At 28.8% G+C, this 13,848-nt stretch overlaps 1 protein-coding gene across 1 annotated transcript; it reads right to left on the minus strand.

Moving 5' to 3' along the window:
* Nucleotides 1-9,534: 9,534 nt before the first annotated feature.
* LOC145603141 (uncharacterized) lies at nucleotides 9,535-13,629 on the minus strand. Its single transcript, XM_081659273.1, has 2 exons — nucleotides 12,969-13,629; nucleotides 9,535-10,424 (listed from the first exon to the last, which is right to left on the minus strand). Exons 1-2 carry the CDS (start codon nucleotides 13,547-13,549, stop codon nucleotides 9,980-9,982), a joined length of 1,026 nt encoding a protein of 341 aa, XP_081515399.1. The 5' UTR covers nucleotides 13,550-13,629; the 3' UTR covers nucleotides 9,535-9,979.
* Between the last annotated feature and the right edge of the window lie 219 nt (nucleotides 13,630-13,848).

Raw genomic sequence — 13,848 nt, forward strand, 5'->3', positions numbered from 1 at the left:
TGTTTATGATGATATTGCTATGCACTTTGGCTATAAAACTCAATAAGCAACACGCATTTATGTGTATGATTTTACCATCCATTAAGAACATGGATTCACACACCAATAAAAAAACCCAAAACCCAAAACTTACCGCATTAAAGAACAGTACTAAAAAATTTCAGATCATATGATTGGTAATTGAAGATTGAAGAATTCATACTCATATTATATTATCATAATAGCCGTAATCAATATGGGCACAAATCAATAGATCACTTAAGAAAAATAGGGTAATTAGGTAAATTAGCTTAAGAAAGAAAATTAAGACAATTATCTTAGGATGGCAAAAAAAAAAAAAAAGAGAGAGAGAGAAAAAGAAAAAGGAGAGTGATAGAGAAACAGCTTAGTCTTTTATACCAAGATGTTCAGGTACTAAATATTGTGTCATGAAAATTAGTTTCTTAATAAAATACACTTCATTTATTTCCCTTACCAAAACCATTATTATCAATTTTTTAAAACAATAACCATGCTCAATAATCCTCTAGACATATGTAACAAGCACCCGAACAAAAATTTCTTTTCAGACTCATTATATATTTGAAAAATAAAAAAGAAAAACCCCTACATTGCCACACTTTTAAACAATAATCACACCTTAAAATTCCAACTAGCAATGCGCGCGAAGCGCGCACAAAACACCCTAGTGTTTAAAACAAATGACTAGACATGTAAAACAAAAATTACAAGTAGAGTTAAGAATCTCTAAACTAAGTCGACATGTACAAACTCAAGTTAATCAAGTTTGATCCATTTGACACTTTCATCATACTCGTAATCACTTAGATGGATTATAGTAGACTCTATTTAATTACAAGGGTAACCGGTTTGATTATGTGGTGATTAGGATCATACCATACTCGTCACAATTCATTGATAACGATTTGTGCATGTGAGATAGATCAAATGTCAAAGCGGGTTAGATATATAACATCTGGTTCCACCAATTGTACAAAGTAAGATAACGATTTGTACATGCATATGAAAAGGAACCAAATAGATCAAATTTGAAGACTAAACAAGTAGAGGCATATGGATTTTAAATGTTCCCATGTTGAAGAATAACATATAATATAGAGGTATTTGGATTTTTATATAAAAAAAATTAAAAAAAAAAAAAAAAAAAAAAATTAGTTAAGTGATCAATAGGAATAAGCTAGCGAAATGCAAAAGGTCACGTCAATTTGATAGAAGTTGGCCATAAATACGAATAGCCCTTAAAGAGTATGAATATTGGCAAATTGGCAACCAAATGAACAATCACTACTCGGTCCATTGAAGTTGATAACCTTTTACACACATACTCCTTGTAGTAAAGCTTACATATCAGATTTTCAAGATAAAATATGGATTATTTTTAAGCGCCTATCAGTAGTTAGCCATAAGCCCATAACACCTTGTAATTGGCTAGCAAATGGACATTATTTTATTTTCCAACAATGAGCTAGCTACATAGTTCGTACAAGTACTACAGGTCTACAGTAGATATTGGTTGAAAGAAATAGATGAGTTAAAAATAATTAATTGAAGTATTGAACCAATATATAGTGGATGTAAATATTTAAGTAAAGTGTTGGTTCCTCCAATGGGGAAAAATTAAAAGAAAAACTAGGATCTCATTCCTTTGGACTGAAATATACTGTATTAAATTGAAATCACCTGACCGAATTGAACTGAATTGAAATCCACATTGATTGAACTGAATGAAACTGACCTAAACATAAGGTAATAAGGCTAGCCACATGGTGCGGCCATATTGTCATACTAGTTTAAAATAGTAATCTTTATTCATTTAATGGGTAACCATATTTATTCATAAGAGTAACCCCATTTGTCCATAATAGTAATCCAAATCTAATATATAAGTAATATACAATTTATTAATAAATAAACTCTATTTGTTCATTCGAATAACCCTTATTTTTTATTTATTGACTAATAAAATAATAATTTTACTTATTTATAAGAGTAACCTCATTTTTCCATTTGAGTAACCCCATATACATCAAGATAACATCATTTACTCATCATTATTATTGCAACTCATACTGCTCAATTAATTACCTAGCTAATATGTGAAGTGATCACACATCTAGTTAGCCACATGTAAGAATTTGTGTTTATATAATATTTGTTGAAAGAAATTTAATATCATTTATTAAAGAGTAATTAATAATAATAATAATAATATTATTAATCTAATATATATAAAAAAAAAAAAAAAAAAAGTAGGCATTTTTCAGGAGCATTCGAAGCACCACATAAGAAAAGTTATTATTTCGTCCAATGATAAATTAGATTTGTATTTTAATTTTGAATAAAAAAAGTGTATCCCCACGTAGGTAAAAGTAGCGAATAAGATATGGTATTCTAAATTTTAAATTCACGTATATTAAAAACCACAAATTTTATTTTATTTTTTTTTTTTTTTTTTTTTTTTGAAATAAACACAAATTTTATTTATCATCATCTTTATTTATCTTATAATAATTTTTATCTATCATTATCTTTAATTGTCTTATAATAATTTTATTGGAAAAAATTTATCTTAAAAAGAAAAGTGCACAAATTTTACCAACGTAGAATAGGAATGACAACTCCACTTTAATAATGCAACCGAATCAAAACTATCTTATAAATGAATTTCTTTTTTTTTTTAACATTAAAGTATAATAAGTATGATAATTCCACTTTAATACTTAAAACTTCCGGTCAAATAAAAATTTAAGGAAAAATTATCTAGCTTGTGAGTTGTGACACTATATCACAAATACTAAATAATACCTCCGAAAAAAAAAAATATTTAAATGATAAAGTATCCTTATAAGATAAATTTGATAGCATTTATGATAAGAAATTAAAATTGTTCATTAATCATAATTAAATTAAATTTTGTTATACTTACTTTTATAAATTGACACATTATACGACACCAACAAAAATTCATATTTATGCAAAATTCACATCTAGAGCATTTTGTATTAGTAATTTTGTGTCAATTTTAGGTCATCAATGGTAGGGTACTTTTTAGCTTAATTTCATATGTTTATGTTTTGTTTGATAAATTTCGTTTTTACATGCAGATCAGAGAATTAAATTCGAGCAAAAATGATTAAAAATTCAAAGTATGAGTTTTTTTACTTGTTTGATGTACTAAATTTCCGCAAACAAAATAGCTTAATAATGGTAATATTGGACGAAGAGGTATTTTTAAAAACAAAATTTGTGATTTGGATTGCATAATCAACTTATTAAATTAATTTAATTTCTTATTTTTTTGATTTCAGGGTGATTACACAAGTTCATGCCTCAATTTAAAGTCAATTGTGTTCAACATTTTCGTCCAAACTTGATTGAAGACCATGAAATGTTTACTCTATTAGATACTTTCAGCCGTTCCAAATAATAAGCAATATCGCGTTGTGATATCGACAACAAAATAATGATTCAATAATTAATGATGAAAAATTTCCAATGCATAGATTTGATTTTATACATTTACGAGTACAATTTTTAAATCTATTTAATGTTCTTATTATCTCATTCGTCGGGTGGTTAAATAAAATCATTTAGGTTGATCAAAAGATATTTTTAATGCTATTTAAAAAAATTTAATTATTTCTTAAAATAATTCTACTTCCAATATAAAAGATAATAAGAAATTACAAAATAATATACAAAATGAAATACAAAAACACCGTGCATCGCACGGGCTTACATCTAGTAATAGTAATAATAATAATAATAATAATAATAATAATAATAATGATTATTATTATTATATTAATTTATAACAGGTTAGATTTAGATTTTTACAAAAAAAAAAAAAAAAAAAAAAAAAAAAAAAGGGTAACATTGAAGTCAATGTCGAACAATTAAGGTTGGGACAAGTCTCATCAAGTGCAATTGAAGCCAAATCAAATTAAAGAAATGGGACATAACGAATACACAACATCTTATCAAATCTGTTATACTCCTATCATCGTCATCTAGCCTTAAATATGAAATATAGAATACGGACGAAGTACCTTAATTAGGCCTTCTTACAACCATTCAAATTTATCCTTCGCTTCGTAATCTCTTTTCTCAATCACATATAATGCAATATACAATTAAAGACTATACTACCCAACTTTCTTGCTACCGCTATCACTATTATAAATGGCTTTGATCATTGTATGTCCTACGTACTGTTCTGCCGTATGATATTTCATTTATTTTAATGTTATATTGAATGTAGATCATGTTTACATCAATTTAAGAGGGGGGGGAGGGGGATTATTGGAACATTCAAGAAGGCAAAACAATATTTTGCGATAGTAAGTATGGGTAATTTAAAGTGACAAAACTAATCTATACTAATATATTAAACAGCGTTTTTAAGAACGTTTATGTGTATCATGTAAGCCCCTTCATTGTCATGCACAAATAATACAATAATAAAGTTTTCCAAAAAATATGAACATGCAACCTCTAATTCTAGAACTTAGGCCCTGTTCTTTTGAGCTTTTGGGCAGAGTAGAGCAGAGCAGAGCAGATTTCAGCAAAGCAGAACAGATTGAAGCAGGGCCAAGCAGAGCAGAGCCGAGCAGATTTCATTATTATTATTGTTATTATTATTATTATTATTATTATTATTATTAGTTAGTTAGTTATAAGTATTATTATTACTATTATTATCATTATTATAATTCCTATTATTATTAATTATTATAATATTATTATTAATTATTAATTATTATTATTAAATATTAATTTTTAATAATATTATTATTATTACTAAATATTAATTATTATTATTAAATATTTATTATTTATTATTATTATTAAATGTTAACTATTACTATTATTATTATTATTAAATATTAATTATTATTATTATTATTGTTAAATATTAATTATTATTATTATTAATATTAATTATTATTATTATTATTTAAATTTAATTATTATTAAATATTAATTATTTATTATTATTATTAAATATTAATTATTTTAATTATTATTAAAAATTAATTATTATTATTAAATATTAATTATTATTATTATTATTATTAAATATTAATTCTTATTATTATTAAATATCAATTATTATTATTATCATTATTAAATATTAAATATTAATTATTATTATTAAATATTAATTATTATTATTATTATTATTAAATATTAATTATTTATTATTATTAAATATTAATTATTTATTATTATTAAATATTATTTATTTATTATTATTATAATTCAATATTAAGTATTAATTTTAAGCAGAGCAGAGCAGGGCAGAGCAGAGTAGAGCAGAGCAGCTCTAAAGAACAGGGCCTTAGTGTCTTACCATCAATCCATGAATATTTTATATTATCTTTTGAATACATAATATTTATACATAGCAAATAATTATATATGAATAACAAATTTAATTACATAAAAATAGAGTCATTATTAAAATGTGTATTAATAGTCAACTCATGTAATGACCCGGAGAATCGTCCAGGCTTAGATACGATTAAACTTGAAATAAGTCGAAATGGATCATGATTGTACTTAATTTTGGACGACTTCAAATGGCATGTTTCAATTATTAAATGGTGAAATATTCGTTGTCATGCAACCTCTAATTCTAGAACTTAGTGTCTTACCACCAATCCATGTAATACTTTATACACCCTCCGTCTCTTTATTAATATCCACTTTCTATCATTTATTACTCACGTAATAGAGAGAAAGTGGACATTAATAAAGAGACGGAGGGAGTATTATCTTTTGAATACAAAATATTTATACGTAGCAAATGATTATATGAATAACAAATTTAATTACATGAAAAAGAGTCATAAACTAATATATATATATATATATATATATATATATATTTAAAGGGGAGTTTTTTCCCGAGTTTTTAGAGAGCCACGTAGGATTTAATTTTCTTAGCGCGGGGATTATAAATTTTAGTAGTAGCCAATTAAATAAGAGATTATTACTTTCTTTTAGAATTATATAATTCAAATGCCACGTAAACAAAATTGGCGAATGAGATTCTTAAGTTTAAATTAATTAAATATTAAATATTATCTTTTAATATTAGAAATTTTATAGGAATTTTAACAAATTTTAACTCATAAATTAAAAATAAATAAAAAAAAACAAATAAACATGCATTGCACGGGCTTCATCTAGTTAAAACGTATATTAATAATCAACCCAGAGCACCCAGAGCATCATCTAGGCCCACACGGCTAAACTTGAAATAAGTCGAAATAGATTGTACTTAATTTTGGACGACTCCAAATGGCATGTTTCAATTATTAAATGGTGAAAAAATCTTATCCTATATCAATGATTTGTAAAGAACTCGTTTTAATTCGGACCCAAAGCACAAAATTAAATTAATGTTCAAACTTTCCAACAATCCATGGTTGGAACTTTGCCTTTATCTAAGGTTTGGTTCAATCCTTCAGCCTAGCCACGTTTTCCTTTTTTTTTTTTATTTATTTATTTTTTTTCTTCCTTTTACTTGATTAATGCCCTATTTACCCGTTACTCAATATTCCATATAATAAATTAATCATGAAAGTTCTCATATTAAGCAAGATTACTTTTCAAAACTTGGCAATTTTCTAATTTCATTGTAATTTTTTTACTATTTCTTTTAAAATGATGAGTACACTCGAATTATTAGTTATAATTTGTATTTTGAATCATGCCACTTTATACAAATAATGTGTTTAGTACAGTGATTCCAAATCCATAAGCAAAGTTTTCTAGATTTGCCACTAGGGTTAAGGTAATGAATTATAAGTGAGTTGCTGTTTAAAGCCTTAAATGGGGATAACATATTATAGATTTTGCGGTACGTAGATGTGTATTGTTTTTATTTTTTTACTCGTAGAAAAGTTTTAGGCATTTTTTTTTTTTTTTTATTTATTTATTTTTTTTTTTTTTTTTTTTTTTTTTTTTTTTTTTTTTTTTTTTTTTTTTTTTTTGTTTTTTGACAAGAGCTAGGCATATTTTTAAAGGCTTGATGATTATCACTTCACATAAATTGGTGTCACATTATTTTGAAATCTTGGCTCTGCCTCAAAACAAATTGTGTTATTCTAGTAAGGACATACACTAATTATTCAAACAATGTAATATTAATAAAATCAAAAAATAATAAAATGGATTGAACTCATTGAAGATAAACAGATTTTTCAAAAAAAAAAAAACAGAAAATAGTATATTTAGGCCTTTACTCATACATTGTACAAGCTCTATTCTTAGCTTATTTTCATACAATTTGGTGATCATTAAAACTTAAAATCATTCATACGGAGTACTTGTAAAATGACCGGTTGCAATAAGACTCGTGTCATTTTCATGTATACATTTTTTGGGACCAACATTACGAAATATGTGTAGCAAAAACTTCTTAGAAAGCTGGTACCTATCTTGCATAATGAGGAAAGGAAATGAGGTTTGCTTATTTTCTAATGGTAATTAATGTTCATTATATTGAAATATAAAATCGAAATTTGAACTCCAATAAAGAAAGAGGGATAGGTCCCTTGTACATCTAAGGAAAATAAAAGACCAAATAAGTTAAAAACATCTTAAAGATATAGATTAAGACACCAATTCACCATACTAGCAAGAATCAAGCAACCATGTGGTTCATAGATTTGATGGACATGGATGCAATATACTCTTTTGTTCGTTTTTGGGTCCAAGTAGCATTGTACTTTCCATTTTTTGAATAATTAGCCGACAATAGGAGAGAAGCTTTTGTCAGAAGATATTACTAAGATCATTTTTTTTGTCATCTGAGATTTGTATGATTGTTGTCAATTGTAAGACTAAGAACGACTTTATATTAAAATTGATAAAACTATATCAAAAATTAATAAAACTATACAAAATACAAGTACACTAGTACAAGAGTGTTTTTTTTTTAACAAGAATAAAAATGGTTTCATTAATAAAAAATAGTCAAACGGCACTTACAAATAATTCTTAAGAAATTTAAAATTCCAACACAAATACAAATCCTTGTAAAACTAGTTACATTGCAGGTTCAAGCAACGATGGCCTTAATAATAAAAAATAATAATAATAATAATAATAATAATAATAATAAATAAATAAATAAAAACTTATCCGAAGCAATAAAACATGTGAGTAAGCATTAAGGGTCTGTTCACATTTACTGAACTGAACTGAACTGAACTGAACTAAACTGATTGGAGCAGAAATGAATATTTTTTGAGAGAAGGAAATTAGGAGCTGAACTGAACTGAACTGATTGGAGCTGAACTGAATTGAATTGATTGGAGCTGAACTGAACTGAACTGAAATTAAGTAAATGTGAACATGCCCTAATTCGACTTGAGATCCACTAATGAATAGTTGTTTGAATATATGAAACCCTAAATCTTCAATCTTCGGCAAACGAACTAAAAAGAAATTAAGCCTAAGAAAATAACCACCATCTTAAAGATGTGATCTATTTACTGAAAGCAATTAAAAAAAAATGGGGCTTATCATCGATAAAAACACCGGTGAAACCCCTACAAAGATTTACAATTAAGCCAGAAGAAAAAAGATGAAAGATAAAGAGAAAAAAGAGAAGAGTGAAGGAAAACCAAACATACAGAAAAAAATATAGTAATGGAGGCTAGAAAAACCTCACAATAAAAGGGAACCAGAAAAACTTTCTCAAGGGAGAACCCTTGAGGGAACCCAACTACATAAGTATAAGAGTGTTTTCTTAATGAGCTTGCAATTATTTTAAAATTTTCTACTTTTTTTGGGCTTAAGGAAACTAAGCTTGTAAATTATGAAATTTTGTATGATTCTAACTGAGCTTTTTGATAATTTTGCTAAGATTATTTTATTTGTGAGATTTGTATTCTTGCTGTATTACAAGATTAAGAGGGACTTTTTATATAAATATTGGAAATGAGTGTCTTTGTCACAATCAACTGATCTGAATTTTAATTATACGATCTAATTTGAAATAATTACTTAATTTTACAACTTTGATCTATTTGTACACTAATCTTTAAATATAATATTACATTATTAATTTAAATGTCATTATAATCATATACTAGTATATTCATATCAATGTATATGATTGTAAAATCATATCAATGTATATGAATGTAAAATTTCATATTTTTTTACCATGAAATTTATTAAATATATTTTACAATTGGAAAATGCAAATTAAAATATGCTTCGTAAGAGCTTGGTCTCATTTTAATTGAATCTGAACAATTGGAATAAGCAAATTGTTGCTTTAATTAGTGAAGTTGAATGTAGTCTTAATCTTATACACTACCGTATATGTTGTGACATTTTATGTCTCTTGTTTAAATTTTGTCTCACGATATAGAGCACTCTGATTAGATGCATGATTTGATCCAAATACGCCATGATTAATTGCTTTTTGCAGAGTAACAATGAATACAAATAATGGAGGTTAACACCATTCAGAAAAAGAAATAATGGAGGTTAACAAAGAACCAAAAGCGACACCACGGAATTTGGTATACCAGAAACAGAAAAAGATACAATAATGCCAACTAAGACATCAAAGAAATGCAACCCATTCTTAGCATTACATTCTAAGCATTTTCCAAGCAAAAATAACCACAATAAAGCAAAAATAAATAAACACTACTATTGTACCGATATACAAACTTCGCATAAAAGAGGTGATGAAGCTCAAACTTGCCTCTCCCTGCATCTCACTACACTAACTTGCTGTAAATATTCGTCGCTATTGGCAACAACCGTAAACCTGCAAACTTCCTAGTATGCACAGTTATGAAGAAACTCTCGAAAAAAATGAAAAAAGTTTCCAACAAAACACTTGACCTATTTACATTTACTGTCAGTGTTAATTTAATTATACTTGTGCAGAAAAACCAGTTTTCTTATACTTATAAACACCCGATCATGAGCTTCTGCCGAGTACCCTCCTTAAGTCAGCTTTCTGGTCTGAAGATAGCCTCGATGGGAACTTAACATCGAACTTGATTCTTAAGTTTCCTCTCTTTTTAGGTTCCTTTGATATTGGCATTCCTTCACCTGTGATCACGACTTCATGACCTGGTTTTACAATGTCTGAGACTTCAATTTCAAGATTTCTTCCGTCCAAGGTTGTCAGAGTCACTGTTTTACCGGTGAGAGCCTCCAGCAGAGACACTTTCAGGTTCACCAGAAGATCGTTTCCATCCCTCTTGAAAGTCTGGTGAGGTTTCTCATCGATAACAAATATAAGATCACCAGCCAAGAGGCCAGGTTCTTGGTTGCCTTTCTCCGGGAAAGTGATTTTTGTGCCTTTCTTCCAACCAGGCCTGATATCAATTGCCAGTACCTCATCAACAGTCGTCGCCTTACTGCAAAATGGATGATCGACGAGTCAGTTCATGTTTTATAAGAGACAAATGGTCAATTTCAGATAGTTGATCTTGTCTACAAAACATCAAGACATGAAGGACCGAGAAATGACATGCCGACTAACACTATTGTTGAAAGGATCGACACAATGGCAAATAATGCCAAACAATGAAAGACAGGTCTCACGAATACATGTTTGCAACTTGCAAATGTACAATCCTGAACACAAACCATGATACCTAGTGAATACTAACAAAACAGTCAGATACATTTAATACTAGACAACATTACAGGAGAGAAAAACTAAGATTTCCTGGGCTATAATGTCAGATTTTCGATTATCTTAAACACACTTTAAGGTAAAACAAGGCATGTAAATGTTTTGTACTTGATCATTTATGTTTACAGATCTCACACCATTTCTTTTAATACAAAATCCAAAGCTCAATTGCCACAATCAACTGTACAGATATGTTGATGCAGGGGAATATAATGTAAGACAACCAGTCTCTCAAATGAAATCCGAATTTGAAGCATACCACGGCAAAAGATAAAGCTAAACGGCTAACATGTTAGCTACTTGAAACAATTACGAGATTGAATGTTTATTCGCTCTCCTCTAAGCCCACTTTAATCAATCATTTACTTATTGCAACCCCATCTTAATTTATACTTATATGATGAAATTAATCTAGTCAGAAGAATAGTGTCTAACTACTTGCATCTCCATGAAGTATAACTTTCGCAATCCAGACAGTTGACCTACCACAAGATTCTACTAGTAAGTAGCAACCCACTTTTGATCTACCAAGTACAGCAATTATCAATGACCAGTCAACAGGAATTTAACCATAAACGTGAGATCCACACTTGCTGGATAAAATAAGGTCACCAAGTCAAAAAAAGATAATTACAGTACATCAGTTTTTGATTCCTCCCACTTTATTTGTTTATTTTCCTTTTATAATTTAGGCTATTTGCCAAATACAAGATTTATCAAAATAACCAATATACCCTTGTTATTTTCTCTTCTCGTGCTAACAAATACTTTCGTGTTGATGTAAACCAACTACTAGTCACCTAACAGTTAAATGATTTTACTTTTAAACTCCGTATAAATTCCATAGTTGAATTCAAGTAAAATTGTGATCCCTTTAGCAATTAATACAATTCGTACCAAAGGAGACCAAAATGATAAGTGGGGACTGTAACAGGCTTCCTTCATTACAGGGTCACCTATAAACTTAGCATCTATAATACTCCCTTATACCCCAAAACATATTTTTTATTGTAAAATTTGTACTTACTTTACAATTTGATTCATACCATCTTTGTTTAATATTTTTCAACCATAGTAGTGACAACTTTTCTTAGCACAAATAATAGTTCCATAAAAAAATATACACAGAATATAATTTACCAGATTTAAAATATAAACAGAGTATATTTTACGAATTAAAAATGGTACTCTCGTATAATAGGAATATTTACTTCACATAATAATAAGAGTGTTTTTTTTTTTTTTTCCAACAAGTAGCTTATTTAAAAACAAGGTAATAATACTGAAACATGTGATCGGAGGCAGTCCATTTCACATGGCCTCTTGTCCTAACACTGACTCAAATTAAATCGCCCACCAACTCGACCTATATTTTAAATTTTAAATAACATTATAATTACAATTTTAACAACACCAATCATCAATCAACAAACTAAACTAACCCTTTCTACCTAAAACCCTCTTATCTTCCATTATATTCCATTTTAAATTAAGAATTCATTTTTCAACCACCAATTATAAAAGGAAAAAACATTGGACTTAGGCCCTAAATGAAGGTTGGAATTATAAAAGGAATAAACATCCGACTTAGGGCATGTTCTCATTGACTGAACTCAGCTGAACTGAACTAAACTAAAATGAATATTTTATAAGATATGGAAATTAAGAACTTAGCTGAACTGAGCTGAAGTTCAACGTATAAGAACAGGCCCTTAGGCCCTAAATGAAGGTCGGAATTATAAAAGGAATAAACATCCAACTTAGGCCCTAAATGAAGGTCAAATTATAAAAGGAATAAAAATCCAACTTAGGCCCTAAATGAAGGTCGAAATTATAAAAGGAATAAACATCCTACTTAGGCCCTAATTGAAAGGTCGGATCTCGTTTATATCATTTTTTTTCGTTTGTGACACCACCTAAAGGTCCTAAACTAGACAAATTAGTAAAAGTTTCCGACATTAGCAAAATTTTAAGTTAATGAAAATTTTCTTCTAACCAAATTTATTTTTTCCCACATTTACGATTTTCTATCACACAACACTATCAATAAAAACAACCAAAACAAACCTAAGACCCAAAAATCGAATCCGGAATCCCGTCTACATTATTTTCAAGGACTCTAAAATTAAAATCAACACCAAACAATATAATCTCAATTACTGTATAATCTCAAATATCCAATTACTGTATAATCTCAGATTCAAAATCAACATGAAACAATATAATCTGAATATAATAAAAAGAAGAAAAAGAAAAAACATACCCAGAAGAATCAGGAACAAGACGAGCAATCTTCATCTTCCTCTTAGAACCCTTAAACAACTCCTCCAAACTACAAACCAACTTATTCTCAACCGGGTCCGCCTTCTTCGCCGCCGTAGCACTCCGACCATACTTCCGACCCACACTCTCACTTCGTTTTTTCAAATCATCATATTTCAAAGGAGACCCACTTTTATCACTCCCAACATCATCAAAAAACCCATCAAATATATCATCATTAACACCCCTACCATTTCCATTACCATACTTCTTAAAAGACCCACCCTTCCCACCACCGCCGGCGCCACCGCGAGAGGCGGCGAAAGCGGCGGAAGGAGAAGAAACGTCGTATTTCAAACCATCTTCACCGTAAAGATCATAGATCTGACGCTTTTGAGAGTCGCTTAATACATCATACGCTTCGCAGATCTGCTTGAACTTGGCCTCCGCCAATCCCTTTGCGCCACTTGGGTGTTTGTCAGGGTGCCACCTCATCGCCAGTTTCTTATACGCTCTTCTTAACTCCTCTTCATTAGCAGTCGATGATACTTTCAGTACTTCGTAGTAATCCGCCATTCCCATTTTTTCTCTAAGCTTATTTTTTAATTTTTGATTTAATTTTTAAAGGTTAGTTTCTTTTTTTGGGATGAGAAGAAAATAAAGAGTGGAAAAGGGGAGGAGAGAGATTATATAAGAAGGGGTGGAAGGGAAGTCGGAAGAGATGGGTTTAATTACGTGGATTTTTGTATTTTTAAAAAATTAAAAATGGAGAGTGGGGTTTTCGAGGAAGACAGTGCGGTTATTTGGGAGAGTGTGAAGGGGGGTTGGGATTGGTTAGTTGAAGACACGTGGAGAGAATTGATTGGAGGTGAGGTAAGGAG

The sequence above is a fragment of the Chenopodium album genome, chromosome 21 (genome assembly GCF_948465745.1).
Source record: "Chenopodium album chromosome 21, dcCheAlbu1.1, whole genome shotgun sequence".
NCBI classification, from domain to species: Eukaryota; Viridiplantae; Streptophyta; class Magnoliopsida; order Caryophyllales; family Amaranthaceae; genus Chenopodium; species Chenopodium album.